The 27,788-nt window shown below is 52.1% G+C and overlaps 3 protein-coding genes across 3 annotated transcripts; 2 read left to right on the top strand and 1 right to left on the bottom strand.

The window, feature by feature from the left end:
• Positions 1-2,216: 2,216 nt before the first annotated feature.
• On the bottom strand, positions 2,217-7,821 carry ABHD8 (abhydrolase domain containing 8). The gene is made up of 5 exons (XM_036241995.1): positions 7,647-7,821; positions 5,732-6,482; positions 3,872-4,042; positions 3,516-3,732; positions 2,217-2,755 (listed from the first exon to the last, which is right to left on the bottom strand). The coding sequence occupies exons 2-5, from the start codon at positions 6,472-6,474 to the stop codon at positions 2,600-2,602; spliced, it is 1,287 nt and encodes a 428-aa protein (XP_036097888.1). The 5' UTR covers positions 6,475-6,482; positions 7,647-7,821; the 3' UTR covers positions 2,217-2,599.
• A 3,965-nt stretch (positions 7,822-11,786) lies between these two features.
• MRPL34 (mitochondrial ribosomal protein L34) lies at positions 11,787-12,452 on the top strand. The gene is made up of 2 exons (XM_036241230.1): positions 11,787-11,930; positions 12,148-12,452. Exons 1-2 carry the CDS (start codon positions 11,857-11,859, stop codon positions 12,359-12,361), a joined length of 288 nt encoding a protein of 95 aa, XP_036097123.1. The 5' UTR covers positions 11,787-11,856; the 3' UTR covers positions 12,362-12,452.
• Positions 12,453-17,198: 4,746 nt separating this feature from the next.
• On the top strand, positions 17,199-26,093 carry DDA1 (DET1 and DDB1 associated 1). Its single transcript, XM_036241817.1, has 5 exons — positions 17,199-17,301; positions 21,889-21,969; positions 22,193-22,244; positions 23,369-23,430; positions 25,779-26,093. Exons 1-5 carry the CDS (start codon positions 17,299-17,301, stop codon positions 25,887-25,889), a joined length of 309 nt encoding a protein of 102 aa, XP_036097710.1. The 5' UTR covers positions 17,199-17,298; the 3' UTR covers positions 25,890-26,093.
• Positions 26,094-27,788: the final 1,695 nt, after the last annotated feature.

Raw genomic sequence — 27,788 nt, 5'->3', positions numbered from 1 at the left:
TTTGGGCCTGTCTGTGTGGACAACGTCCACTTTTATCTTCCAGACACAGGAGACCTACATTGTGAGCTGGGGGCTTCCTCAGCCACATGCAGGGAATCTACCCAGTTCAAGAGATGGGTTCTGCCAGATGTGGTACCTCAGATGAATAACTTGTCTGTCTGAGCCTCAGTTTCCTCAATTGTACAATAGGGACAGTAAGGTCCTACTTCAGGAGTCATGTGGGGATCAGAGGTTGTGACTCAGAGCCCTGCACTGAGCCAGAAGTGGCCCAAGTAGAAAGTCTCCTGGGGAAGGGAAGTACCCTGATGTTATCAAGGTACCAACTGTGTGAGGTGACAGGCCAGGGCTAGGGGAGCTTGTGGGTTGTGGATGTAAGACACCAGCCTTGGTTGCCTTGGTTGCCCTGGCCGGTTTGGCTCAGCGGTTAGAGCATCGGCCTGCGGTCCAGAGAGACCTGGGTTCGGTTCCCGCTAAGGGCACGTACCTCAGTTGCAGTTTGTCCCCGGCCCTGGTTGGGTTGTGTGGGTGGCAACCACTCAATATGTTCCTTTCACATCGATGTTTCTCTCTCTCTCTCTCTCTCTCTCTCTCTCTCTCTCTCTCTCTCTCCCTCACACTCATCTGAACAAAATATCGAAAAATGTCCTCGGGTGAGGATAAAAAAAAGAAAAAAAAGACACCAGCCTTGGGTGTGCAATGCCAGCTTCCCAGCATTGCTTCTCTGAACCTGTTTCTTCTACCATAAAATGGGATCAATAACCCCAACTTCTGGTGGTGCTCTGTGATTTCAGACTATTCACTTTTGCAGAGTTTCAGTAAAATGCCAGGCTGCGGCGCTGATGAGGTGTTAGCAGGATCATTTACGTTTCCAGAAGTTGTTTCTTCAAAGTGTCCAGTGGGTTTAGGGACTGGGGGAGATCCACTGCCTCATTGAGTTCACTGTCTGCTCCTCACTGCAGCTCAGCTAACCAAGTTCTGCAGGGGGTCAACTGTAACCTGGGCAGAGGTTCACCTGCTTAGGTTCCTCCACTTTGGAGCCTATGACTCCCCCCAATCCCCAATGGCTGGTTTGTAATTAGGGACCCAGCCTCTGGAGGGGGCCTGGGCTCTCCCATCTTAACGGAACTGAAGAAACCTCTCTAAGCTGAGCAGCTTCCCAAGCACAAAGTCTCCTGATAAAGCGACATCAATTAAAACTGTGACATCGACCCAGGAATTCACAAACAAGTCACTGGGAAAGAATCCAGAGACCCCCAAAGTTCCCAAAGAGATGGGGTTTGTCTAATGGTTTCCCAACCTCAGCTTTACTAATACTTGAGGCCAAATTATTTTGGGGGTGCAGGCTGTTTTATACATTGCAGGGTGTCAGGAGGCATCCCTGCACTCCACCCACTAGATGTCACTATCACCCTCCCCCTCCCAGAAGTGACAAAACTATCTCTAGAATTTCCCAAGGGACAGCTGTGGGTCTAGTGAGAACCAGTGGGGGAAAGGACCCAAGAGGCAGAAACAGGAGACAATTGTCTCCTCCCATCATCCTTACAAACCACTGGTGTACCTAGATATGCATACATTAGGGTAAAATATAGAGTAAGAGCATGGCCATGGGGCAGGGAAATCCTCCACACAGAAAAAGATAGACTTGGTGGCTTCAAAATAAAAATATCTTTGTGACAAAAGCCACCCTAAATAAGTTGAAAGGTAAAATGGGATAGCAATAGGTACTGACTTGCTGTATGACTTGGGTGAAGCGGATTCAGTGAATTGATAGGTGTCAGGCACTCAGCATAGGGCCTTGTATATAGTTGGCACTCCATTATGGCTGTTCTAATCCCATGTGATATCCAGTGATGCTCACCTCCATCTCCATATGGACCTCTTCCTTCCCTCCAGGGGCAAGGAGCTCACCCCCTGACTTTCTGCCTTCTGTTCTGGGAATGCTGCCCAAGCACCCCTGTGTTCTAAGGAAGGAGGCGAAATTTAGGAAGCAATCCTGGAAGGCTCCCGAGGGGTAGGCACCTGCATCAGCCCAATTTGTAGATGGGCAAACTGAGGCTCGGGGAACCTCTGCCCTGCGGTCGGCGGCACAGGTCTGAAGGTTTGGATTGTCACTTCTTTTTATTGAGTTACAAGTTGAGATGTGCAGGTTCTGTGGCACCAGCCCCCCCCCCCCGCCCCCCTGATCCCTGCCTCTTGGACAACAAAAGCTACCAGCACCAGGGAACAGGGGTGGAGGGGTCTTGGGCAACGGGGCAGCGGCCCCAAGGGCCCCTGGATTAAGCATGGCTGACACGTAAGACAGAGTGGGATGGGTGCCGCCTCGGCCATGGCCATGGCCATAGCAGGGAGGAGGCTTTTGTACAAGGTCATACTCCGTGGGGGTCCCTGCTACAGTCTGGATGGGCCCCATAGGACACAAGCTGATTGCGGAGTGTCTACCTGGCTCCCTTGAATGCCACGCCCAGCCCAGCCAGCCTGGGGGTGTCTCCCAGGCCTGACCTGCCCACCAGAGCAAACGGCCTGCCCAGGTGTTCCTGGTGCAGACCACGTGCTGGCTCTGGGCCTCCTGCTCCTCCTAGATACCCTGCTGACCCGGCAGCTACTTCTCCTCCAAGGGCGCAGGCAGGGCGTTGGGTGGGGGCTCAGGCTCCCAGAGCAGAAATTCGTGGAGCAACGTGTTGACCGTCTCTGGACACTCTAGCATCACCATGTGACTGCCTTCGTCGATGAGTTTCAGGAAGGCCAGGAGCAGTATCTGCAGGGGACAAAGGCTCAGGGAATGCACAGCTGGCTGCCCAGCGACTCCCTGCCAGTCACCCAGTCACCCATGGCTTGCAACACTGGGAAGTCCCTCCTGCAATCTATCCTTCATTGCTCCACTTTCACCCAAGGGGGAACTGGAGGATAACCTGTTGCCCTGCTGGAGCCCAATTCGGTATTCATCCATTCCACATTTATTATGTTCCTACAATATGTCCACAGCAGGATTTCTCAACCCCAGCACTACTGACATTTGGGGCCTGATCCTTTGCTGTGGGACCATCCTGTTCATTGCAGGGTGTTGAGCAGCATTCCTGGTCTCCACCACCAGATGTCAGTAGCACCTACCCCCCCCCCCCCCCCCCCCCCGCCCCCAACACAACCACCAAAAGTCTGCAGAAATTTCCAAGTTTCCCTTGGTGGGGAATGGGACAGAATCATTGCTAGTTAAGAGCTGCTGGTCCAGAGTTACTAACCTTTTTGGTAATATATGATCTAAAGACCCCTAGCCTGCTCTCTTACAATTCTGTAGCCCGCAACACTCACTGGTCTCTAATACAAATCTCAGCTGTGAAGAGCACCTTTTTATATACAGGGGGATAGTGCATAATCCTAATAGCTGGCCAGAGCAGCCCTACTCTCTGGACTTCTTGATCTAAGCTCCCAGGTCTCTGGGACAGAAAAACATGGCCAAGTTCCCCTAGGTTGCTCAAGGGAGATTTAGGGGTGCAATGGCTAGGGTGCTGAGCCCCTACCTCAGCCATGCGCTGGTCTTCTTCCACTGGCACAAACTTGTCATGCATGCCATGGACGAGCAGGACAGGCACAGTAAGCTCAGCATGGTAGACCTCGTCGCCCTCAGGCCAGTACTGGCCACTCATCATGGCCCGCAGCACAAAGGATGACACATTGAATGCATTACCCTCCTTCAGTAGCTGCTTCTCTTTGGCCCCTTGGCGGGCAAAGCCAGCCCTGGTGGTAGGGAGGTACAGCTGAAGTCCTCGTGCCATCTGACCCACCATGGGTGCCCCCATGCCAGCCCAGCTATACAGCTTTCCCGCCCACATGACTTGGGGAGGTGCCAGGGTCTGCCAGGGCTGGGGTCACTCACTTGAGGAAGCTCCAAGCCAGGCAGGGTGACAGGCAGTGCAGGACACACGTGGGCATGTTGAAGATGGAGCAGAAGCTGGGCTCCAGTGCCGTGGGGCCCCCACCGTTGATCATGATCACCTTGTGCACCAGGTCTGGGTACTCATGTGCCAGGAACGTGCAGAAAGAGACACTGCCCAGTGGGTGGGTAGGGTTGAAAGGTGGAGGTCAGCAGGGTACAGCAGTGAGGGGGTTAATATCCACCCCTTACCCCAGAGGCAGGTCTTTGAAAGTCAAGATTCTTCCCCTAGGGTCCATGGGTATTGGGTGGGGGTGAGGAATGGGTAAAGCATTTTGAATGTTCTGAAATTGTGAGGTTGGGGGTATTTTTGTTTGTTTGTTTGTTTTTGTTTTAGGATTCAAATCTATAATTTTCATCAGATCCTCAAGGTCACCATGACCTCCAAAGGGGTAAGAATTAGTTATTGCCAATTGTTGGGAAGGCAATCTGATTTAACAAACCCTTTGGCTGCTCAAAGAAGGTAACTGTTTCCTGTGTATCCCTCCCCTTTCAGGATCTTTTCTCACTGACCTCTGGTGTGCCACATCTGCCTGCCTTATGCAAGGTGGAAGGGCGCAGCCTGAGGAGCCCCCCAGTCCAACTCCTTATTTCCTCTAAAGCTGACCATTGGTTTCTGTAAACTAAGTTTACAATTCTGAAAATTTGTACTTTTTTAAAATAAAGTTTTATTAGAAAACAGTCATCCCATTTATTTACAATTCTGGCTGCTTTCCTGCTATGACACTAGAGTTGTGAAGTTCCAACAGAGACTGACATGACTTGAAAACCTAAAATATTTGCTATCTGGCCCTTTAAGACAAAGTTTGCTGATCTCTACTACAAAGAGAGATGATGGGACAGGCAGGAGTTGGATGGACCTGACTGTGCCACTGGCTCACTGAGTGCCCTTGGGCAGATTGTTTAACCTTTCTGAGCCTCCATCTCCACACTTGTGAAAGAGTAACTGTGGTGACCTCATAGTATTGTTATGGGGTCACAGGAACTAGTACAGATGGGTGATCATTTAATTAGAGGAATCATTTAGCATAAGCATCCATTTGGGGGATTGTTATCATATACACAAATAATAGCTGTTACCTCTCAGCTTGGTTTCCTTTCTTTCAGAAGTTTATGTAACACTTCTTTTCTTGTCTAATTGCATAGACTACAACCACTAAAAACAATGATTCTCAACCTGGCTGGCTGATTGGATTTTGCTTTTCTTCCTGGGTAAAGGAGGGAATGGTACCACTTGATGATGGTCAGACACCCAGGCCCAGAGCCTTCCATAGAGTGAACTCTCATCTAAATGCTAGATGGTATTATCTATCACCTCTTTAAAGGAGAGTGAATTACAGCAAACTGCCTTGTAAAAAAAATTTATGGGATTCCAAATAGCCCTTCCTTGGAGCCCTCGGGATCTCCAGGGTAAGCAACTTTTGAATTTACTTGAAGACATTGGTTCTCAGCCAGGGATAATTCTGCCCACCAGGGGAACTTTGGCAGCATCTGCAGACATTTTTTATTGTCACGATCATCACTAGACCATCTAGTGACATCTAGAGGGTAGAGGTCAGGGATGCTGCTAAATATCCTACAGGGCACATGAAACCCGTCACAGAAAAAAATTACTAAAAATGTCAATAGTGAGAAACACTGCTTTAAAACAATGTTAAACAATAGCAGTGGTTGTGGGAATCCCTGTCTTGTAGCAGATGTTAATGAGATTTTTCATTGAGAGAAATCAGTGTTTTGTGATGGGGTGTCCAGTCTCTGTCAGCCCCCGCCTCTTACCCCCACCCCTACCCAGCGTTGGCTCACCCGTAGGAATGCCCAATGAGCACATTTCGCTTCTTGGCATAGCGCTTGAAGATGGCCCGCATGTCCTCCGCCAGCGCATAGAAGGTATAGGCTGCAGCCACCTGGGGCGCGGAGCTGGCTCCATGACCAGCTAGATCTGGAGCCACCACCTCATAGCCCAGGCGCACAAAGAAGTCCAGCTGCTCCTTCCAGATGGCCAGGGAGCCACCAACACCATGGATGAAAAAGAGCACCACATCAGCCTGGGTGCCCTTGCAACTGGTGATACGCTTCTCACAGTCAATGTGGATGGTCCGCTTGGGGCGGCGGGCTCGACGCCGTCGCCCTCCACTGCTACTCCCGGTGCTGACTGGGCCTGAACGGCCATCGCTGCCAGCTGGATCTGCCAGCTCCACCTCTAGAGAGGCCGGCGGCTCCCCGGAGCCATTCTGCCCATGCAAGAGGTCAGCTCGTGGTGCAGGGCCCAGGTTCTCTACCAGTAACCGCCCGTTTCGGTACACGGTAATTCGGCGCTGGCAGCGGACCAAGCCGGACCGGTCCCCATGGGCTGCATCAGGCAGTGGTGGTGGAGGTGGGGTGGGGGCTGGAGCGGGTCCAGCGTGCTTCACCCTCAGCACACGGCCAGGCTTGACCTCCACAAAGGTATAGCCATCGCTGGACTCAACGCTCTCCAGTGGCCCCACTGCGTTGGGTGGTGCACCCAGCAGGCAGCAGAAGATCCCCTCGGTCACCCCGGTCAGCATGGTGTGTCCTGTGAGTGGGGCAGACAACTCAGGGGCTCTGAAATATAGAGCCCTCCACCCTCATAGCATCTATTTCCCACACCTGGGTCAGGTGAGTCACCATGGGAGGCCCCTTCTAGGCTCGTTTATGGAGGATCAGCCAGCCAAACACTGAGCTGTTCTGTTTTGGTCAGTGCTTGCGTGGTGGTTGGCCACCCTAGTCTATCCTAGAGAGGACCTGGCTATGGCTGACCCCAAGAGGCATCCATAGGGAAGGTGTAGTCAGGGGAGCCTTCCTGGGGAGGGGGGAGGGGAGACATTGTAGCAAATGTGGCCCAGCAGAAGGACCTCCCCCAGCTCAGATTTATAGCAGTTGTGGTTTTCTAAGCTCATTCATTCATCCATCCATTCATCAATTCATTCGCACTTGCAGCCTTTCATTAATTCACTGTCACTAAACTAGTATGTTCTGTGGGTCTCTGAATGCATATAAAAATGCTCTAATCTCAAGTCTCTAAACCTGGCTCCTGAAAGGTGAGGTCCTGGAGGGCACGGTTTGGGACTGAGCTCCAGAGGCTTTGTCCAAATCTCTCCAGACCATGGGCAGCTGGGTCTGTTTCACAGACCGACAAGCTGAGACTGGAACACTAGATTATGGGGGTCTGACACACAACCCCTAATGGTGGAGATGAGGATGGAGAAGGCAGTGCTCTGCCTGGGGGGCCTCCAAGTCTTCATCCTGTTCCCTGGGCCACCTCTCCGTGTCCATGGCAACCACAGGCAGTTACATAACTCAAGGGGAATATCCGCGCAGCACACCCTCATTGTCTAGGGTCTGGAGATGGGACCGACCCCTTCCCCATTCCCATCCTTGGCTCTACGGGGCCAATGCATGCCGCCATAGGCCTTCAGTGGCCCATACTTGCTGGTGGAGGGGAAGCAGGCCGCACCCCCCCACCCCTGGAGGGGTCCCAGCCCTGGACTGCAGAGTGGAACATCGATGCGCCACGCCAGCTCCCCTCCCTAGTGCCAGGCCCCTGCCTCTCCAGTACCTATCAGCACTGTGGCGGGGTCAAGGCCACTGAGGCTTCACGACTTCCTAAGAGCCAGAGCGCGGGCTTGGTGGACACCCCCTCCGAAGTGGAAGACCTGGAGGCCTCAAGGTCCCTTCCTAGGGCCCACTCCCCGCTCACCTCATCGAGGGCTCCGGGCCCGGGGCAGGGCGGAGGGGTCCCGGGCGGAGAAGCCAGCGTCCGCCTGCGCACGCCGTTTACATGATGGCGCGGGGTCGGGCCGGGAGCATCTACGCGGGACGGCGCGGGTCCGGTCAGCGAGGGGGCATCCCACCGCTGATGCGCGAACCGGCCCTTTAAGTCTCTCCCCGGGGGGCGGAGCCGCGCACCGACGGACGGCCACCTCGGCCAATCGCAGGTGCGACTGACCTGCCCTAGTTAGATTATCAATCAGAAGCGGCATGTCGGGATGGGGGCGGGCTCTGGAAGCAACTGCCTAGCCCTCTTCAGGGTTTTACTGAGGTAGAGGGATGGGTTGGGCCTGCCCAGGTCCGAGAAGAGGTCGCAAGTTGGGGTTTGAGGAGGTCAAGGAGGCGGCACCCAGAGTCCCCTCGCTGTGAATAGGATCCCCTCGGCCAGCCCCTACCTGCAAACTGCCCGTCCCCTCCAAACGAAGCCTCTGTGTCCTTTTCTGTACTGACCTTTCCGTTTAGAGATTTCCAGATCTTTCCAATTTCAGGTGAGAAAACTGAGGCTCATAAAGGGCACAAGGTCACAAGGCAAGTGAAGGCAAGTGGGCAGAGATGGGATTTGGAACCACGGTTGTATGATTCTAAGTCTTGGACATTTATTCGTTACACCTTTAAACAGAAGTCTTGGAGCTATGGGTAATTAGGGAATTGGAGTTTTCCAGATCGGCCACTTTAAATAGTGATTCTGTAGTCCCAGCTGCAGTAAGGAGTCCAGAGTTTAAATGCAGCCTCTGCCCTTTGCAGATATGTGATCTTGGGCAAGTTGCTTTCCTAAGACTCCATTCATTTATCTCTATAAAATTAATCCCTCCATGAGCTCTCCATGCAGGTAAAACAGTACAGTAAGTGCTTGATATTTTATTGACATGTACTGGTGTAGTATTGTAGTAGTTTGCTAAATGACAGTGCAGGTAGGACGGGCTTCAGAGGACAAGGGATTAACCATTCTTTGCCCACTCCCAACTCCTAGAATTTGCTGCCAGAGCTGGATTAAGTCCAGCCACCCCACCCCACTCCTGCCCACATGCCCACCTGCCCACTCGGAGTGCTCCTAGGAGACTTTTTTTTTTTTTTAATTACTTAGTTTTTTTGTTACAGATGTTTCTTTTTTTTTTACCCCATTGGCACCCCCTCCCCACCCTACCCCCGCCCCATCCTCGGCTTTGTTGTCCATGTCTATTGGTTATGTATACATGAATATAAGTTCTGTCGTTTATCTCTTCCCACCCCCACGCCCCCTCCCTCTTCTGAGGGATGTCAGTCTGTGCCCTACTTCCATGTTTCTGGGTCTACCGTATTCCTCAGACTATTATGTTCATTATAGTCCGTATATAAGTGAGATCATGTGGTATTTGTCTTTTTCTGCTTGGCTTATTTCACTTAGGATAATACTTTCCAGGTCCCTCCATGTCGTCTCAAAGGATAAGAGATCTCTCTTTCTTACAGCTGCATAATACTCCATTCTGTATATGTACCACTGCTTTTTTATCCATTCGTCTACTGATGGACCTAGGAGACTATTCTTTTTTTTTTTTTATCCTCACCCGAGGATATTTTTCCATTTTTTTGTACAGATAGAGTGGGAGGGAGAGAGAGGAAGGGAGAGAGAGAGAGAAACATCGACGTGAAAGGGACACATCGAGTGGCTGCCACCCGCACGACCAACCAGGGCCGGGGACAAACTGCAACCGAAGTACGTGCCCTTAGCGGGAACTGAACCCGGGTCTCTCCAGACCGCAGACCGACGCTCTAACCGCTGAGCCAAACTGGCCAGGGCTAGGAGACTATTCTTGCAGTAAAGACTTTCCCCCTCTCCCCAAGCTGGGAGATGCTGGGGTGCCTGCAGGGACTCAGCCCCAAGCCTGGCCCTTGAGACCCTGGGGGCTTCCAGGAGAATGTGAGGAGAGCCATGTGAGGGTAGGGTTGGACCAGAGAGAGGGGCAGCGCTTAGGGAGAGAAAATTCTATTTTATTTATATATATATATATATATATATATATATATATATATATATTTTTTATCCTCAACCGAGGACATTTTTCCATTTTTTGTTCAGGTAGAGTAGGAGGGAGAGAGAGGAACAGAGAGAGAGAGAGAGAAAAACATCGATGCGAAAGGAACACATCGAGTGGCTGCCACCCGTACGACCAACCAGGGCCGGGGACAAACTGCAACCGAAGTACGTGCCCTTAGCGGGAACCGAACCCGGGTCTCTCAGGACCGCAGGCCGACGCTCCAACCGCTGAGCCAAACCGGCCAGGGCTAAATTCTTTTTTTTTTTTTTTTTTTTTTTATCCTCACCCGAGGACATTTTCCCATTTTTTGTTCAGGTAGAGTGGGAGGGAGAGAGAGAAACAGAGAGAGAGAGAGAAACATCGATGTGAAAGGAACACATCGAGTGGCTGCCACCCGCACAACCGACCAGGGCTGGGGACAAACTGCAGCCGAGGTACGCGCCCCTAGCGGGAACCGAACCCGGGTCTCTCAGGACCGCAGGCTGACGCTCTAACCGCTGAGCCAAACCGGCCAGGGCTTATTTTAATATATTTAATTTGTTTTTTTTATCCTCACCCAAGGACATTTTTGCATTTATCTTCAGATAGAGCGGGAGGGAGAGAGGAGGGAAGAGAGAGAGAGAAAAATGGATGTGAGAGGGACACCTCAACTGGTTGCCACCCACAGGACCCCAACCAGGGCTGAGGACAAACTGCAACTGAGGTACATGCCCTTAGCGGGAACGGAACTTGGGCCTCTCTGGTCCGCAGGCTGATGCTCTAACCGCTGATACTTAATTTTTTTAAATCCTCGCCTGAGGATATTTTTCCATCTTCAGATAAAGTGAGAAGGAGGGAGAGAGAGCTTGGTTGCCTCCCACAGAACCCCAACTGACACCGAACTGCAACCAGAATCAAACCCGGGACTCTTTGGTCCGCGGGCCGATGCTCTAACCGCTGAGCCAAACTGGCCAGGGCAAGAGAAAAGGTTTTTAAGAAGGTGAATAGGGGAGTATCAGGCAGGGGAGGGTGTGACTGAAATTTAGGGTGTGTGTGTGTGGATGGCTTCACATGCTTGCTAGAAGAGCTGGATATTTTCCCTTGGACGATGGGGAACCATATAAAGTATGTGAGGCCCTGGCCAGTTTGGCTCAGCGGTTGAGCTTCGGCCTGCGGACCAGAGTCCTGGGTTCAGTTCCCGCTAGGGGCACGTACCACAAAAATAAATAAAATAAATTAATTAAATAATTAATTAATTAATTAATAAATTAAAGTATGTGAGAAGAGAAGGGGCTCAGATCTGAGTATTTGAACAATTCTTCTAGCCTTGTCCAGGTGGCACAGTTGGTTAGAGTATCATCCTGTGCATCAAAAGGCTGAGGGTTTGATTCTCAGTCAGGGCACATCCTAGGTTGCAGGTTCGATCCCCAGTCGGGGCTGGTATGGGAGGCAACCCATGGATACTTCTCTCACCTCTCTCTCCTTCCTCCCTCTCTCAAATAATTAAATCTATCTATCTATCTCCATCCTCAGGTGAGGATTTTTTTTAATTAAAAATTCTTCTAGAGCTCCAATGGGGGCACCACCAAAGGCAAGCTTGCAAGCTTACAAATTGAGAAAGCTGCATCCCGGAGAGGAGCAGGGATCACCCCAGGACATCCAGTCAACTCGAACTCAGGCCTCCTGGGCTATCCGCCAAGGGGCGAAGACTTGGCTGGGGCCAGAGGAAAGCTGCTAGCCAGCTGTGTGCCATCTGCCGGGCTCCCGTTGGACGTGGGAGGATCGACCAAACATTTCCTGCAGGTGCCACCAGCTGTGCCACCGTCACCCAGGGACACACTCCGCCAGTAGACTGGAGAAGGAACTACACCTCCCAGCTACCACTGGACATAATGCTTGTACGCATGCTTAAGAAATGCCGTTCGCCTGCCTCTGCTGGTCCATAAGAGAAACTACACACACCTGCGGGTAGGGCAGCTCATGTCTTTGGCGCGCAGGAAGTAGAACTACAACTCCAGGAGGGCCCCGCGGCGAGGGCTCCGCTGTAGGAGAAACTACATTTCCCAGAAGTCTCTGTCCCGCAGTTGCGGAACCTTTGGGTTTCCGAATAGCTGGCGCGGGGGACTACGTGACACTGGAGTAGAAATGGCTCTCTTCAGCAGATTCCCGAATCACCTGTTGTGTCCCGTTAGTACGTCGGCGTCGATACTGGGTGTCAGGTGAGTCCTCAGGGAGATTAGGCAGGTGTTGGGGGCTGGAGCCAGCTGTCTACCGACCACACGACTTGCCAATACCTTGCGCACGTACAGAGCACTTTTTGCAATCATGCTCAGTCCCGGCACGGATCGCGAAGCCCAGGCGTAGAGAGGTGGAACGCCAAGCCTAAGTCACACAGCTCCCCCTCTGACCTTTCTCTCTGTCTCTTTGCCCCTGCAGGTGGCTCCAGCCCCAGGCCTTGCTGCGTCTACCCGCCACTTGGGGACTCCCCACCATGCAGCCGAGCCGGGGCAAGGCACGCGGGAACGAGTACCAGCCGAGCAACATCAAACGCAAGCACAAGCACGGGTGGATCAAGCGCTTGAGCACGCCGGCCGGCGTCCAGGTCATCCTTCGCCGCATGCTCAAGGGCCGCAAATCGCTGAGCCATTGAGCGCGCCGCCGCCGATGAGACTCCCCATTAAAGCATTTCCCTGGCCTCAGACCTCTCTTGCAGCGGCTTTTGTGAGGAGGTTGGATGGCTCAGACTTACGTGCTCCTCCAATTGTGGAGTTGGGTGGGGGGTAGCGGGGTGGAGTGGAGGTGGGGCTAGACGTCTGGCTTTGGACTAGAAGAGGGAGTCGGAAGTCAAACCTTGTCAAGTCCCTTTTTATACTTTTGAATTAAGAAGAATTTCCAACATAGAGCAACAGCTCACAGAATAGTACAGTGAACCTCCTGTACCCACCCATCTCTGACTACCAAACTACCCTCAACCCATCCTGCCCTCTCATGCATTTTTGTTTTCGTTTTGTTTTTAATCCTCACCCCAGGATTTTTCCATTTATCTTTAGATAGAGTGGGAAGGGGAGAGAGAGAGAGAGAAACATTGATGTGAGAGAGACATCAACTGGTTGCCTCGGAAATGACCCTGACCAGGGCTGGGGACTGAACTGCAACTGAGGTACCTGCCCTTGGTCGGAATGGAACCCGCGAGTCATTGGTCTGCGTGCCCACGTTCTAACCGCTTAGCCAAACAAGCCAGGGCTCCTGTGCTTTTTTTTTTTTTTATCCTCATTCGAGGACATTTTTCCATTTTTTTGTGTTCAGGTAGAGTGGGAGAGAGAGAGAGAAACATCGATGCGAAAGGGACACATCGAGTGGCTGCCACCCGCACAACCGACCAGGGCCGGGGACGAACTGCAACCGAGGTACATGCCCCTAGCGGGAACCGAACCTGGGTCTCTCAGGACCGCAGGCCGACGCCCTAACCGCTGAGCCAAACCGGCCAGGGCGTCCTGTGCTTTTTTTGAAGCAAATCTCAGGCATCTGGTTCTTTCTTTCTTTAAAAAAAAAATATATATATATATGTATATATATATATATTTTTTTTACTGCCCGGTGTGGCTCAGTGGTTGAGCAATGACCTCTGCACCAAGAGGTCGCTGGTTCGATTCCAGGTTAGGGCGCATGCCTGGGTTGTGCCCCTGATCACCAGTGGAGGGTGTGGAGGGGAGGCCAATTGATGTTCTCTCTCACTGATGTTTCTATCTCTCTCTCCCTCTCCCTTCCTCTCTAAAATCAATAAAGAAAAAAAAATTTAATATGTGTATATATAGTTTTATTATTATTATTATTTTTATCCTCACCCGAGGACATTTTTCCATTTTTTGTTCAGATAGAGTGGGAGGGAGAGAGAGGAAGAGAGAGAGAGAAACATCGACGTTAAAGGGACACATCGAGTGGCTGCCAACCACATGACCAACCAGGGCCGGGGACAAACCGCAACCGAAGTACGTGCCCTTAGTGGGAACCAAACCCCGGTCTCTCTGGACCGCAGACTGACGCTCTAACCGCTGAGCCAAACTGGCCAGGGCTATATATATTTTTAATCCTCACCTGAGGACGTTTTTATATTTTATCTTCAGACAGAGTGGGAGGGAGGGAGAGAGAGAGAGAAACATCGATATGAGAGACCTATTGATTGGTTGCCACCCGCATGACCCCAACCGGGGCCAGGGATGAACCTTAACCTAGGCACGTGCCCTTGGCTGGCATCAACCTGGGACTCTTTGGTCCGCAGGCTGAAGTTCTAACCGCTGAGCCAAACTGGCCAGGGCTAATATATATTTTTACTAATTGTTTTAGAGAGGCAAGGAGAGAAAGATCGAAATACCAAAGTGATCCCGGCTGTTGTGGCGCAGTGGTTGAGTGTCGACCCATGCACCAAGAGGTTGCTAGTTCAATTTCTGATCAGGGCGCATGCCCAGGTTGTGGGCCTGATTGCCAGTGGGGGGCATGCAGGAGGCAGCCAATCGATGTTCCCTTTCATCAATGTTTTGATCTCTCTTTCCCTCTCCCTTCCTCTCTTTCTAAAAATAAATAAAGAAAAAAAAATTTTTTTTAAATGAGAGAATCATCAATGAGCTGCCTCCTGCACACCTCCTATTGAGGACTGAACCTGCAACCTGGGCATGTGCCCTGACTAGGAATGGGACTGGGACCGCTCAGTTCATGGGAAGATGCTCAGTCCACTGAGCCACAACAGCAGGGTTTGGTTATGTTTTTAAAAATTATTTTATTTTGCCCTGGCCAGTTTGGCTCAGCGGTTAGAGCGTCGACCTGCAGTCCCGAGAGGCCCGGGTTCGGTTCCCGCTTAGGGCGCATACCTCGGTTGCAGTTTGTTCCCGGCCCTGGTTGGTCGTGCGGGTGGCAGCCACTCGATGTGTCCCTTTCACATCAGTGTTTCTCTCTCTCTCTCTCTGTTACTGTCTCTCCCTCCCACTCTACCTGAACAAAAAAAAAAAAGGAAAAATGTCCTCGGGTGAGGATAAAAAAAAAAAAATTATTTTATTTTATTTTATCCTCATCCAAAGACATTTTCACATTTATCTTCAGATAGAATGGGAGGGAGAGAGGGAGGAAGTGAGAGAGAGAAACATCGATGTGAGAGAACGCATCGTGTGGTCACCACTCACACGACCCCAACCGGGGCTGGGGACAAACTGCAACCAAGGTACATGCCCTTAGCGGGAACCAAACCTAGGTCTCTGGTCCGCGGACCAATGCTCTAACTGTTGAGCCAAAGTGGCAGGGGCATTAATTTTTTTAATTATGCCCTGGCCGGTTTGGCTCAGCGGTTAGAGCGTCGGCCTGCGGTCCTGAGAGACCCGGGTTCGGTTCCCGCTAAGGGCATGTACCTCGGTTGCAGTTTGTCCCCGACCCTGGTCGGTTGTGCGGGTGGCAGCCACTCGATGTGTCCCTTTCACGTCGATGTTTCTCTCCCTCTCTCTGTTCCTCTCTCTCCCTCCCACTCTACCTGAACAAAAAATGGAAAAATGTCCTCCAGTGAGGATAAAAAAAAAAAAAATTTTTTTAATTATTATTTTTTTAATCCTCAACCGAGGATATTTTTACATTATCTTCAGATAGAGTGGGAGGGAGGAAGAGAGAGAGAAACATCAACGTGAGAGAGACACATCTATTGGTTGCCACCAGCACGACCCCGACCAGGGCTGGGATGAACCCAAACTGAGGCACGTGCCCTTGGCCAGAATCAAACCCGGGACTCTGGTCCACGGACACTCTAACTGCTGAGCCAAACCGGCCAGGACTAATTTTTTTAAACTAATTTTTTAGAGAGAGGTAGAAATATCTGTGAGAGAGCTACATAGATCAGCTGCCTCCTACACACCCCACATTGGGGATCAAGTCCAAAGCCTGGGCATGTGCCATGACCAAGAATCGAACTGGGACCTCTCAGTCCATGGGATGAGCCACACTGGCCAGGCTGGTTATTTCTTTTCATTTTTTTTTTTTTTTTCCTTTATTGATTTTAGAGACAGGAAGGGAGAGGGAGAGAGACAGAAACATGGATGAGAGAGACCATTAATTAGCTGCCTCCTGCATGTCCCCAACTGGGAATTTGGCCCACAACCTGGGCATGTGCCCTGACCTCTTGGTGCATGGGTTGATGCTCAACCACTGAGCCACACCAGCTGGGCACTGGTTATTTCTTATGTAAATATTTTAGAATGCATCTCTCCAAGATAAGGGCTTTTAAAACATAATCACAAAACTTTTCATACTGAGAAAAAGTCAATTTCTACATATCATTGAATGTCTAAATTTCCACTTGTCTTATAGCTGTCATAATTTTCACAGGTCTGGAAAGCCTGGTGGGGGAGGTGGGAGGGACTTAAATCTTCCACCTGCCCCTTGGGGACCTGCTGTGTGACCTTGAACAAGATCTTAGCCTTCTGAGGTTCGTTTCGCTCCTATAAAATAAGGTACTTCTTTGCTGTGTTCTTGTTGGAGTAATACTTAGTAGCTTCTACTCAGTAACTTATTCCGTACTTAGTAGTAATGGGTTCTTGTCATCACCAGGCTGTCACTTGAGGGGTGAGGGTGTACACAGTCTGGAGGCAGTGCTATGGGACCCCAGAGAAGGTGCCTGTCTAGGCCTGGGGAGAAATGCTGTCAGAAAGATTACAGGAGGTAGCAGAGCTTAGAGAGGGGATTTGACAGGGGTCAAGAAAGGGAGGTTGGAGGGGTCCGAAATTTGGAGCTGAGGAGATTGGACTGGATCCTTGAGGGGCTGGGGAGCCATGGGAGGTGTTTGAACAAGAGAGTTTGATTTGCCCACATGTGTGGCTCTGGTTGAACTACAACTCAAGCACCAAGAGGTCGCCGGTTGGGTTCCTGATCAGGGCACATGCCCAGGTTGCAGGCCAAATAAATCCCCAGTGGGGGGCATGCAGTGGGAGGCAGCCAGTCTATGTTTTCGCTCATGGATATTTGCATCTCCCTCTCCCTTACTCTCTCTCTAAAGTCAGTAAAGGAAAAATAAAATTTTTTTAAAAGAGAGGCTTGTTTGTGCAGAAGCTGTTCAGATATGCCAAAACCTAATGTTGGGACCACCGGGAGGGTGGAAGTGTTATGATGGGCCCCTGTCTTCCGGGGCTACCGTGGGAACCGGAAAAGGCATAGCAAACCAGAAAGAACAGATGACTGAACCTCTTCCAGTTGCAGACTGCAAATCCCAAGAGGCTTCGGGGGCGCAGCCTCCGCCTACTTCCGGATTTTCCTGCCCTATCGCTTCCAAGTCTCGGGCGGGGTTTTGCTCCCTCAACCGAACTTGACTGCTAAAAGAGGAGGCGTGACGACCAATGGGCGCGTGATTTATCCGTATCTGGCCAGTGGGAGCGCGCAGGGACCGCATATCCTGGGGGCGGGGCTAGGAGGCGGGCCAATGACGGGAGGGCGACGGCGCCATCAAGGTGGGCTGTACGGTGGCTGGAAGTTACTGTGCGGCGGCGGCTAAGAAAGCAGCTGTGGTGGCAGCGGTGGAGGCTGAGGCAGTAGCTGAGGTGGTGACGGAGGAAGCAGAAGATGGTAAGGAAGGCCGCCAGGCCTGTACTCCCCCTTCGATCGACAAAATGGCGCCGCAGGCCCACCCACCTCCAGTAGTGCCCGAATCCCCCACCTCCCTGCCAGGCCCCTCAGGCTGGACCCCGCCCCTCTCTGACCTATGACCTTCGACCCCTGGATCCTGCTGTGAGCTTCCTGCTGACCCCGCCCTGTCTTCCCCGACCCCTGACCCCACCTAGGATTCTAGGCCCTGATACCTCATTCATTTCCGGGTCCCGGTTCTCCTGGAAATTGCTTGGGGTGGGGATGAGTTCCTCCGAGACCCCCAGTTCTGGCCTCGTGCTCGGCATGCCGGGTCTGGGCCTCTCCTGTTCAGGAGGGTTTGGGAGGCGGTCTGGGCATCGAGGCGGGGGAGGGGGCTTGACATCGTGACATGCGGGGTTTTGTCGCCAGAGGAAGTGCGACATCGCGGACTGCCCCGGTCTCCTAGAGTCCTGATCTCACTCCCACCATTTAGGGCCCCGACCTGCCCTTAAAAGGGGCAACTTCATCTCTCCGATCCCTAGACCCCTTCTCTGGTAAATGTGAATAGTAATAGTCCAAACCTCATAGGGTTATGACAGATTAGGGAACTGACGTCGTAAAGGGTTAACAGATAAGCTGGGTGACTTGGGGCGGGTGACAGTCTCCCACCTGTCTTCTCATTTTGAAGTGGGGATAATGCCACCTGGTAGTTGGGAGTTTAAAATCCCCTTTGGGCCACTTGCTCATCCTGGGATTTGGGTGTAGTGATTCTTTGGGGTTTGGTGCCCCAACCTGTAAAGTGGAATGGTAAACCAGCTTCAGAGTTGGGCTGAAGCCCGCCCCCCTCACCTACCGTTATTGGCATCCCCAGGTTTGGCAGGGGTGATGGAAGTTTTTGTCTGGATATGTCAAAACCTCAGGGTCCCAGCCCACAAATCAGTACTTGGGATGTGGTGGGGGATGGGTAAAAGACTTCTGTCAGAAAGGAGATGGGAAAGTGGGTTCCTAGAGTGTGGGTACTCAAGCCTGGTTGTTTTGATTCATCCCTGCAACCTCATCATCCACACCCAGTCCATGAGAGGGCTCTGTGGGCTCTGCCTCCAGAACACATCCTGAATCCGTCCATGTGTCTCCACCCTGGTCTAGGCACTGCCATCTCCTACCTCGTTGCTTGCCCCAGGCTCCTCCCTAGTGTTCTTGCCTTCATCCTGCCTCCTCTCCCCCCCGCAATTTGTAATTTACCTGGAATCAGGGAATTTTTAAAGATGTAAATCAGATGATAATACTTTCTAATTTACAAAATACTCCAGCCTGGCTGGTGTGGCTCAGTGGATTGAGCATCATCCCATGAACTGAGAGGTCCCGGTTCAATTCCTGGTCAGGGCATATGCCTGGGTTGCAGGCTCGATCCCCAGTAGGGGGTGTGCAGGAGGCAGCCGATCAATGTTTCTCTCTCACATTGATGTTTCTATCTTTCCCTTCCTCTCTCTCTAAAAAAAACCCAATAAAAACATATTTAAAAAATATATTCCAGGGGCTTCCTTTTGTAACCCAAATGAAGACCTAGCACCCAAGGTCCCTGCCCACCTTTATGACCTCACCTTCACTCTGTACTCTTCCCTACCTGAGCTCCAGCCACACTGGCCTTGTTTTCACATCCTCACACTGCAAGTTCCTACCATCCCTTGTGCCTTTGCACATGCTGTTCCTGCTTGAAATGTTCTTGTGTGAGCATTTGTGATTGTGACCTCAATGTCTCTCCTCTCTTAAGCACACCACCTCTTTTCCTCATTTTGCTTTGGTTGGGTCACTGTTGGGCTGCCCAAAAGGGGACTGACACACGGATACTCAAGTGAGTGCTGAGGCAGTGGATGGCTTTTGGACCCCGCTGTGGCTAGGATTTGTCTGGCTGAGATGAGGATTTTTCCCTCATCTCAGGCCTTGTTTTCCTGCTTAGCTGACAGAAAGTACAGGCAGAATCCTGTCTTCATACATTTGCACAAATGCACTAATGCTTACAGGTGCCTTCTAGGGAGCTCTGTGCAAAGCTGTTTCCCTGTGTTGTTTATTGAGGCTCAGAACAACCCTGGGTGGGGGCCTTGTTGTGACCTCCTAGTTCACCAAAGAGGCTGCCAGGCTGTGAGGTCACACAGCCAGGGAGGAGCCCAGCCAGTATTGAGTGCAGTTCTGAGGCTCCCAAACCTCTCACCACTCTGCTGCCGGCCCATTGTGAGCCCCATCAGGCCCACAGTGGAGTTAGCCCTGCCTTGCCCTCTGCCCTTAGGGAGGTGCCAGTCCAATGAGGGAGGTGGACATATAAACAGATGACCTCCTTAGGGTATGAGTACAGCTCTGGCAGAGGCCCCGGAGGTGTGTGGGGAGGGAAGAGGTAGAGGAAGTTGTTGAGCTAGGTAGAGAGGTTGGCAGGTATTTCCCACATGAAGAAAAGAGGAGCATTCCTGGATGGTGGCACCGTGTGGGCTGAAGATGTGTGTGACAAGAGGCCAGTGAGGACCAAGCCCAGCCAGAGCTGTAGAGGGCTAGAGGACTTAGAGCTGGGACAGGGACCCCTCCTCATGATTTAGGTCCGGGTGCTTGTATCATTGCTTCTGGGCAGCCCTCCCTGCCCCCCCCCCCGCACCCCCCCGAAGACAAGCAGACCTCTCCACTGTCTTGGGCCTCACACAGCATCTCAGGGTACCCTGTCCTCAGGGCCATTTTGAATTTACTGTGCAGCTCTTTGGTCCATACCTACGTCCCCTGCATTGGGTGCTTCTAGGGCCAAGAGCAGGTCTGTTGTGCCCTCTCAGTACCCTGGTACCTGGCGTGGGCCTGCCACATAGTAGGGGCTGGAGAAAGCCTGGTCTGGCTAGGTAAAGCTGGCCCCATAGTCTCAGGCCAAGTTGGGACAGGAGTCCTGGGTCAGGGAAGGCAGGGTTGAGGGGCTTTGAAGTGGCTTTGGAGGAGTAGGTCACCCAGATGGGAGAAGCACCTCCTGGGTGGAAGCGGGACGTCTGTCCACTTTCCAGCATCCCTGGCCTGCCTGTCCCACCAAAGTGTCACTGGGGCTACCCCAGAGGTGAGGACACCTGCTCCTGACTACTCCAGACAGTGGTGGCAGATCACCTGAACAGCAGCTTCCCCAAGGGTGCAGCACCTAGGCTCAGGCATGGGGATGGACAGCCCCTAACATAGCCTCTTAGGGCTCTGAGCCAGCTGGATTTCAGACAGGGAAACTGAGCCACTGGCATGTCACATAACAGGAGCTTGGCCTCTGAGGCTGGGCAAACCTGAATTCAAATCGCCTACCTCGTTTTCTTGTTGGGTACAGATGATCTCAGATGAGTGTCATGTGACCTTTCTGTCTCAGTTTCCTCATCCTTATGATAGAGTGATTTCTGATCAGGAAGCTCCTGGCCCAGGACAGGCCATGTGGGAAATCCCTTCCTGGCTGTCCGACTGCAGGCATGATGACAGTGTTGCACTTCTGCTCTGCTGGGAAGTCATTCCCTGCCCACAGCTCTTGGCCTTTATTCCTCATCTTGAACCCCCATGCTCTTGTGCCTCAGTTTCTTGAGGTAGACATGGTTCCCATTGGCCTTTATTTGTGCATCTTGTGGCTGAGTCTCATCCCTCCTGTGCCCCAGAGTCAAGGTCCTCCTGCTCCAGGGCTCTTGCCTTTGCTTATCCCGCTGACCCCAGAGTGTCAGGGACAAAGGACTTTTCAAGAGTTGGGCTATAAATGAATACTGTTGCTGACTCCCCAGCACCTTGTGGGCCTGAGACTAAGGTGTTGAGCCTCTGCCCCAGGCAGCAGGTGGCAGGAGGAGCATCTTGCTGTCTCTGAGTCTCTGACTTTCACCCTGGGAGGCCTCCCCCCTTCATTGGGCAGCCTTTGGGTGTAGGTACCTCAGGAGCAGTCCCTGAGCTAACCCTGGTTCATACAGTGCTTTAGGAAAAGTCTGGCTAACTCTAAAAACCCGATGCTGACACATTGAAATTGGATTTCTGAGTTTTCTTGGAATTTGGAAGCCAGTCAACCCTGAGCTCCCAGTACTGTGTCGTGGCAGCCCGTGTCCCATCCACCCTGTCCCCTTCACCTAGGCTCCTAGTCACCACCCCCATGGGGTTTGTGGGGTTTCTTAGGGTGGACAAGCCATTCTCCTTCTGGATGTCTATTAAAGGTGAATAAACAGAGACAAGACTGGGAGTTTAATATTCAACAAGCATAGAGGACAGATCTGCAGTCAGACGAGCCTGCTCTGACTCCCAACCCAGCTGCTTGCTTCTAGTGTGACTTTAAACAAATGGCCTGGGCTCTTTGAGTCTCAGTTTCCCCGCCTCTTGCTGGGTTACAGGGCTGTTTTGGGGACCCCAAGACAGAATGTGCACTTCCCTTGGGGTTGGCTACTTATTTCTGGTCATAACAGTGTACACATCACATGGCCAACTCAAGCATGTGTTCCAGGAAACTTAGAATAGAAAGAAGAAAACTGGAAGTCACCTGGAAGCCCCATCTACCACTACAGGTGCTCCAGGGCTGGCCCTTTGCTGGGTTTATCACTTAACACCTTCTCTGTCTTTTAGGCAGATTTTTTGAAAGGACTGCCCGTCTACAACAAAAGCAATTTTAGTCGATTTCATGCCGATTCTGTGTGTAAAGCCTCGGTGAGTATGGGTTCAGGGAGCTGTGGGGGAGAAGGGTCTGGGGGTGATTTGCACCACCTCCATCAGCATCTCACTGAGAACAGAGGCTGATGTTTAAGCCTAGCCTCACCTAAGATTTTCGTGCATTTTCTGATCTGTGTTGGAGGGTGGGTACTGAGTGAAGGACTGAGGGGATCCTAGTCAGCTCACACTCCTAACCCACCTCTTCTGGACCCTCCCACAGAATCGACGCCCCTCAGTCTACCTGCCCACGCGGGAGTATCCATCTGAACAGAGTAAGTGGACTGTGTCACTCTGTCTTGTCCAGGCTGCTAAGGGGAAAGGTTGGAAGTTGGTTCAGGAAGTGCCTTGTGGGACACTGGTTAGCTCCTAGCCCTTGGGAACAGTGGGAAGTGTGGCTTTCTCCATAATCCTCCTCATTCCACATGCTGAGCCCCAGTTGGCCCTCATCTACCGTTCACTGGCCCTCTCCTCATCACCTGGCATCAAGTCAGGTGCCCCCTGTTAGCTCCATGACACCCTGAAATGAGTACTGTGGGACAGGGACCCAGCCCAACCTGGGGTGGGTGGCATGGGGAGGGGTTATCCAGGTTTAGGGACCTGCTGCTTGGAAAGGCCCAGAGCCTACAGAGCAGAAGGTTATCATGGCCATAGTGTTTTGTTGTATTTTACTATGATGATGATGATTTTTTTCATGGCAGAAGCCCTGAGGCAGCTACTTCTTTTTTTTTTTTTCCTTATTGATTTTAGAGAGAGAGGAAGGGAGAGGGAGAGAGAGATACAAACATTGATGAGAGAGAACTTGGATTGGCCGCCTCCTTCATGTCCCCCATTGGGGATCAGACCCACAACCTGGGCATGTGCCCTGACTAGGAATTGAACCAGTGACTTCTTGGTGCATGGGTCGACACTCAACCACTGAGCCACAATAGCTGGGCCATAGTGTTTTATTTTAATCATGAAAAAGAATCCACATGGACCCTGCTGGATAGCTTCTGTGGTTGCTGGGGCTCAGCTATGTAGAATAGTGCTTCTGTTTGGCCTGGGAAGACACGTGTGAGCCTGCATGCCAGAGTTCCTCTCCAGCCGTAGGGTAGAAACACGAATGCAGTAGTTAATTCTGCATTTCTTAGAAGAAGGGACCCCAAAGCAGCTGGTTCAGGCCCGTGGTAGTGGATGTGGGCTCAGGATGGAAAACCCTGGGCTTCCTGAAATCTCCTAGGTTGGGGTACTGACTTGAGTCCCAGAAAGTCCACTCAGGGCAGGCACGACCCGGCGGCCAAGGAGGGATGAGCAATGTCCTGGAGGGGCAATGCTGGCCAGGAGGGAGGCTGGGCCATCTGCTATCATCTCCCTGCAGCTTCTTCCTGCAACTTTGTCCTTCCTCTTTCTTTCTCAGTCATTGTGACAGAAAAAACAAACATTCTTTTGCGCTACCTACATCAGCAATGGGACAAAAAGGTAAGGCATGTGGGCTATGGGTGCTGGGACTCAGGGGGAACACAGTGCCCAATACAGGGGTTCTGAGTCGGGGAAGGACATGGGTCTGGGAGACGGGAGATACAAGTTGGGTCTTGAGGGCTGAACGTGAGTTTCATAGGCGATTCAGGAAAGGGAAGAGTTTCAGAGGAGGGAATGGCTGTGCAAAGGCCAGAGAGCTCTGGTGCTCGGATGGGCAGGGCCTGGCCAGCCGTACCAAGGCTCAAGCACCTCCAAGGCCCAGCTTTCACAGCCTGCAAGCCAGCACAGCCCTGGTGGCAGATGGACCAGTGATTATCTGGATTCCTTGTTCAGTGGCAAAAACATACATGTGATTAAAATCCAGGCAAAATCCCTGGCCGATGTGGTTCAGTGGTAGAGCACCGGCCTCAGACTGTAGGGTCTCAGGTTCAATTCCTGGTCAAGGGCATGTACCTGGGTTGCAGATTCCATCCCTGGTCCCAGTTGGGGCATGTGTGGGAGGCAGCCAATTGATGTGTCTCTCTCACATAGATGTTTCTCTCTCTCTCCCTACCTCCTTCCTACTCTCTAAAAAAAATCATTGGAGCCCTGGCCGGTTTAACTCAGCGGTTGGAGCATTGGCCTGCGGACCAGAGAGTCCCGGGTTTGGTTCCCGCTAGGGGTACGTACCAAAAAAAAATCATTGGAAAAAATATCCTCAAGTGAGGATTAACAACAAAACTATCCAGGGATACAAGAGGGTGTGACTGCCATGAAGTCATTGCCCCTCTCCTCCCCCCAAGAGGCTGCCTTTTTAACATACAGGACATTTTTCTCTTTCTTTATTGAAAATCTCTACATGTTGTTCTATAAGCTCAGTTTGTTTTCTCGCCTAACATTGAACATATGACAGCAGCCTGCTCTGGGCAAGTCTGAAGGGGGATCCATGATGAAGTGACTCCTTAGAAAACTTGAGCTCCTGGCCCACACTGGCCCCTTCCTCAGGCCTTAGTTCTAGAAAGGGAGGAAAGGAATTTTTCCCAAACTGGGGCCACTTGCCTCTTATGTGGCAATGCATAAGCCTCCCCAGGAACTAATGAGGGCCCTTTGTGCTTCAGCAGAGTGCATCACTCCCCTGAGCGTTTTGGGCCATGTGTGGGTCCTTGTGAGCCATGGTGACTTTGCAGTGCTCATTACAGGCCTGCAGCCCCAGGGGACTATGGCTTAGTGGGGCAGGTCCAGTGATGGGAGGGGCTGCCCAGCCAGGGGCCCTGAGTTTACTGCCCTTCTGGAAGCCCAGCTTTGTGACCCCTGCAATAGGATTTGGAGAGGTCACCTAAGTGAAGTACTTTTTTTAAAAATAATTTTTCTTTAACTGATTAAATTTTATTTTGCTTTATTGATTTTTTTTGTTGTTAGAGAGAAAGGAAGGGGGGTGAGGAGAGAGAGAAACAGTGATGAGAGAGAACATCGATTGGCCGCCTCCTGCATGCCCCCCACTGGGGATTTGGCCCACAACCTGGGCATGTGCCCTGACCAGGAATCACACTGGTGACCTCTTGGTGTATGGGTCGACACTCAACCACTGAGCCATACCGGCCAGGCTTCTTTATTGAATTTAAATCCTTACCCAAGGATATTTTCCTTTTTTTATTTATTTTTTTATCCTCACCCAAGGACATTTTTCCATTTTTTTGTTCAGATAGAGCAGGAGGGAGAAAGAGGAAGAGAGAGAGAGAAACATCAACGTGAAAGGGACACATCGAGTAGCTGCCACCTGCACAACCCAACCAGGGCCGGGGACAAACTGCAACTGAGGTACATGCCCTTAGTGGGAACCGAACCTGGGTCTCTCTGGACCGCAGGCTGATGCTCTAACTGCTGAGCCAAACCGGCTAGGGCAGGATATTTTTCTAATTATCTCCAGACAAAGTGGGAAGGAGAGAGAGAGGGAGAGAGAGAAAAACATCAACACGAGAGGGACACATTGACTGGTTGCCTCCCACACCACTCTGATCAGGGCTGGGGGCACAAACTGCAACCAAGGTACGTGCCCTTGGCCGGAACTGAACCCGAGACTGGTCTGCGAGCTGACACTCTACTGCTGAGCCACAACGGCTGGGCTTCTTTCTTGATTTTAAAGAGAGGGGAAGGGAAAGGGAGAGAGATAGAGACATTGATGAGAGAAAACAGCGATTGGCTGCCTCCTGCATGCTCCCCACTGAGGATTGGGCCCACAACCTAGTCATGTGCCCTGACTGGGAATCGAACTGGCGACCTCGTGGTGCATGGGTTGACCCTCAACCACTGAGCCACACCAGCCAGGCTAAGTGAAGTCTTAATAGCCCTTCTCCTTCCCTGCCTCCTAGAACGCTGCCAAGAAGAGAGACCAGGAGCAAGTGGACCTCGAGGGCGAGAGCTCAGCGCCTCCCCGCAAGGTCGCACGGACCGACAGCCCAGACATGCACGAGGACACTTAAGACTCATGGTCCCCCATAGGTGCCTCCTGTCTTGTCTGCTCCTCACCCGTCTGCCATGTGTAAGCACCCTGCCCGCCCACCCACCCACACCCTGCCATGCACACCACTTTCAACCTCATAGGAGCCGATGTATTTATTTTCCTTGAGTCTTTATTTATGCTGTAAAATGTACCGAGCGATGGTTTATAGGGGACATCAGACCCAGTAGAGTGATGTTGGTAGAAGCTTCTTTAAAACATTGTTATTCATCACCCTACCCCACCCCAGATCCTTTCCTCCTGTTCCCCAGTCCTCCTCTGGAGAAACCAGAGTGTCTTCGAGTGTCTAGAGATGAGCCCTGCTGCAGCTGGGTGACAGGGGTGGGGCCCTTCTCCCTACTTCCATCCACTGGTCCGGCCTTAAAGACTTGGCCTCGACTCTAATTCCACCGGGATCTATTCCATGCCTGGACCCTGCCCTGAGAGTACGTCATGGGGAGAAGTCAGCCCTTTCGGATCTTTCTCTTAAGTCATTTTATCATGGACTGGTGCGTGCTCCGTGTCCACCCCAATAAAAGGATCTTTCCTACTTGATCTTGCGTCTTTGCTCCACGTGCCTCAGCCCCAGAGGATGGAGCTACTGAGAGTTGTCCCATCATCACCAAGAGGAACCAAGAGGGGCCCCTATGAGCTGGGGCTTCAAGACCTGCTCAGAGCCAAGACCTTCCTGGACCCGCCCTTCTGCTTCACCTGCCAAGTGTCCCTGAGGATCAGGACACCCCCGAAAGACAGTCCACGCCACTAAGGACAGAGCTGTGGTGGACCCTACACCCAGGACATTGACAAGCAGGGTGGTACGCCCACCAGCCACTGTGGAGACAGCCTAGGAGCCCCTGGCACATGGAATGCAGTGGAAGTAGGGGGCATTCAGGCCCCAGGTAGAAGGTTTGAGGCCCTGAGCACTGGGCCCAGGGCCCGGGGTAAGGCTGCTTCTACCTCCACCAGCCCTGAATGGGGGCTGTGGTATTAGAGGGTAGTGAGGGGTTGGGCCAAGGAGCTGGAGGGGTACTGGCCCTATTATCCTCATTGGAGGGTCCTTCCTAAGCCACATTGCTTGGGCCTGGGCTGTCTAGCCACCACCCTGAGAGGACGGTTCCAGGATAGGCCACCCACTGTGTTGGGGCCAAGAGGTTTTGCCTCCCAGCTCCGGGTGGCATTCATACCATGAGCTCAGTGTTCATGACTGTGGTCACAAGTCAGGTGCTTAGGAAATGCAAGCTTGGCAGCTGTGCAGAGGTGGCTGAGACCCTGGAGGCTGTCTGACCCACTAAGAATCCATGCACAGGCACATGGCAATGCTGATAGTGACTGCGAAGCTAGTGGGATGTCAGCTTCAAAGCCATGGGGCAGAGCAGGAGCAGGCGGCACCTGCACTCTTACCTCCCTGGCCCTGATTCTCCTTTGCATCGTGCCAGTGCCATCTGTAGTAGGGTCCCATGGCCATGCCACACCCAGACCTCTTGGGTGCAGGCCCCTTAGCTGGTCTCCGTCTACTCCTCCTGCCTTTAGGTCCGCCCTTACTCTGCTCCCCCAAACACCAAACTGCCTTCCCACACCTCTGTGCCTTTGCACAGGCTGCTCTCCTGCCTCCAGTGAACCCCGATTTCTTTCATGGCCCTCCACAGTGCCCCTTCTTTACACGGGCTCACCCAGCCCTGGGGTGGGGCCCATTTGGTCTCATAGACTTTGGATGTGGAGATGGTTGAGGTGTGAAGAGGCCATATCCATCCCCAATCACATAGGGAAGTCACAGTGACGGGTGTGACAGCTATCCCACAGTGGGACATCCTAGCCACTTCCCAACTCCACCCTGTCTGTCCAGGATCTCCAAAATGCACCATCCCCTCAACTTTTCACCTTG

Source organism: Molossus molossus, unplaced genomic scaffold (assembly GCF_014108415.1).
Source record: "Molossus molossus isolate mMolMol1 unplaced genomic scaffold, mMolMol1.p scaffold_m16_p_4, whole genome shotgun sequence".
In the NCBI taxonomy this organism is placed as follows: domain Eukaryota; kingdom Metazoa; phylum Chordata; class Mammalia; order Chiroptera; family Molossidae; genus Molossus; species Molossus molossus.
The sequence above is the reverse complement of the archived record's forward strand: the minus strand, read 5'-3'. Positions and strand labels throughout refer to the sequence as shown.

What these genes read in the sequence shown, in the direction of transcription:
- ABHD8 (XM_036241995.1), bottom strand. Translation starts at nt 6,474, where the DNA reads ATGCTGACCGGGGTGACCGAGGGGATCTTCTGCTGCCTGCTGGGTGCA. An exon ending in CTGGCTTGGAGCTTCCTCAA is followed by an intron (nt 3,733 to 3,871) that starts GTGAGTGACCCC and finishes CCCTACCACCAG; the next exon opens with GGCTGGCTTTGCCCGCCAAG. An exon ending in AAGACCAGCGCATGGCTGAG is followed by an intron (nt 2,756 to 3,515) that starts GTAGGGGCTCAG and finishes TGTCCCCTGCAG; the next exon opens with ATACTGCTCCTGGCCTTCCT.
- MRPL34 (XM_036241230.1), top strand. Translation starts at nt 11,857, where the DNA reads ATGGCTCTCTTCAGCAGATTCCCGAATCACCTGTTGTGTCCCGTTAGT. An exon ending in GCGTCGATACTGGGTGTCAG is followed by an intron (nt 11,931 to 12,147) that starts GTGAGTCCTCAG and finishes TTGCCCCTGCAG; the next exon opens with GTGGCTCCAGCCCCAGGCCT.
- DDA1 (XM_036241817.1), top strand. An exon ending in ATTCTGTGTGTAAAGCCTCG is followed by an intron (nt 21,970 to 22,192) that starts GTGAGTATGGGT and finishes ACCCTCCCACAG; the next exon opens with AATCGACGCCCCTCAGTCTA. An exon ending in GGAGTATCCATCTGAACAGA is followed by an intron (nt 22,245 to 23,368) that starts GTAAGTGGACTG and finishes TTTCTTTCTCAG; the next exon opens with TCATTGTGACAGAAAAAACA.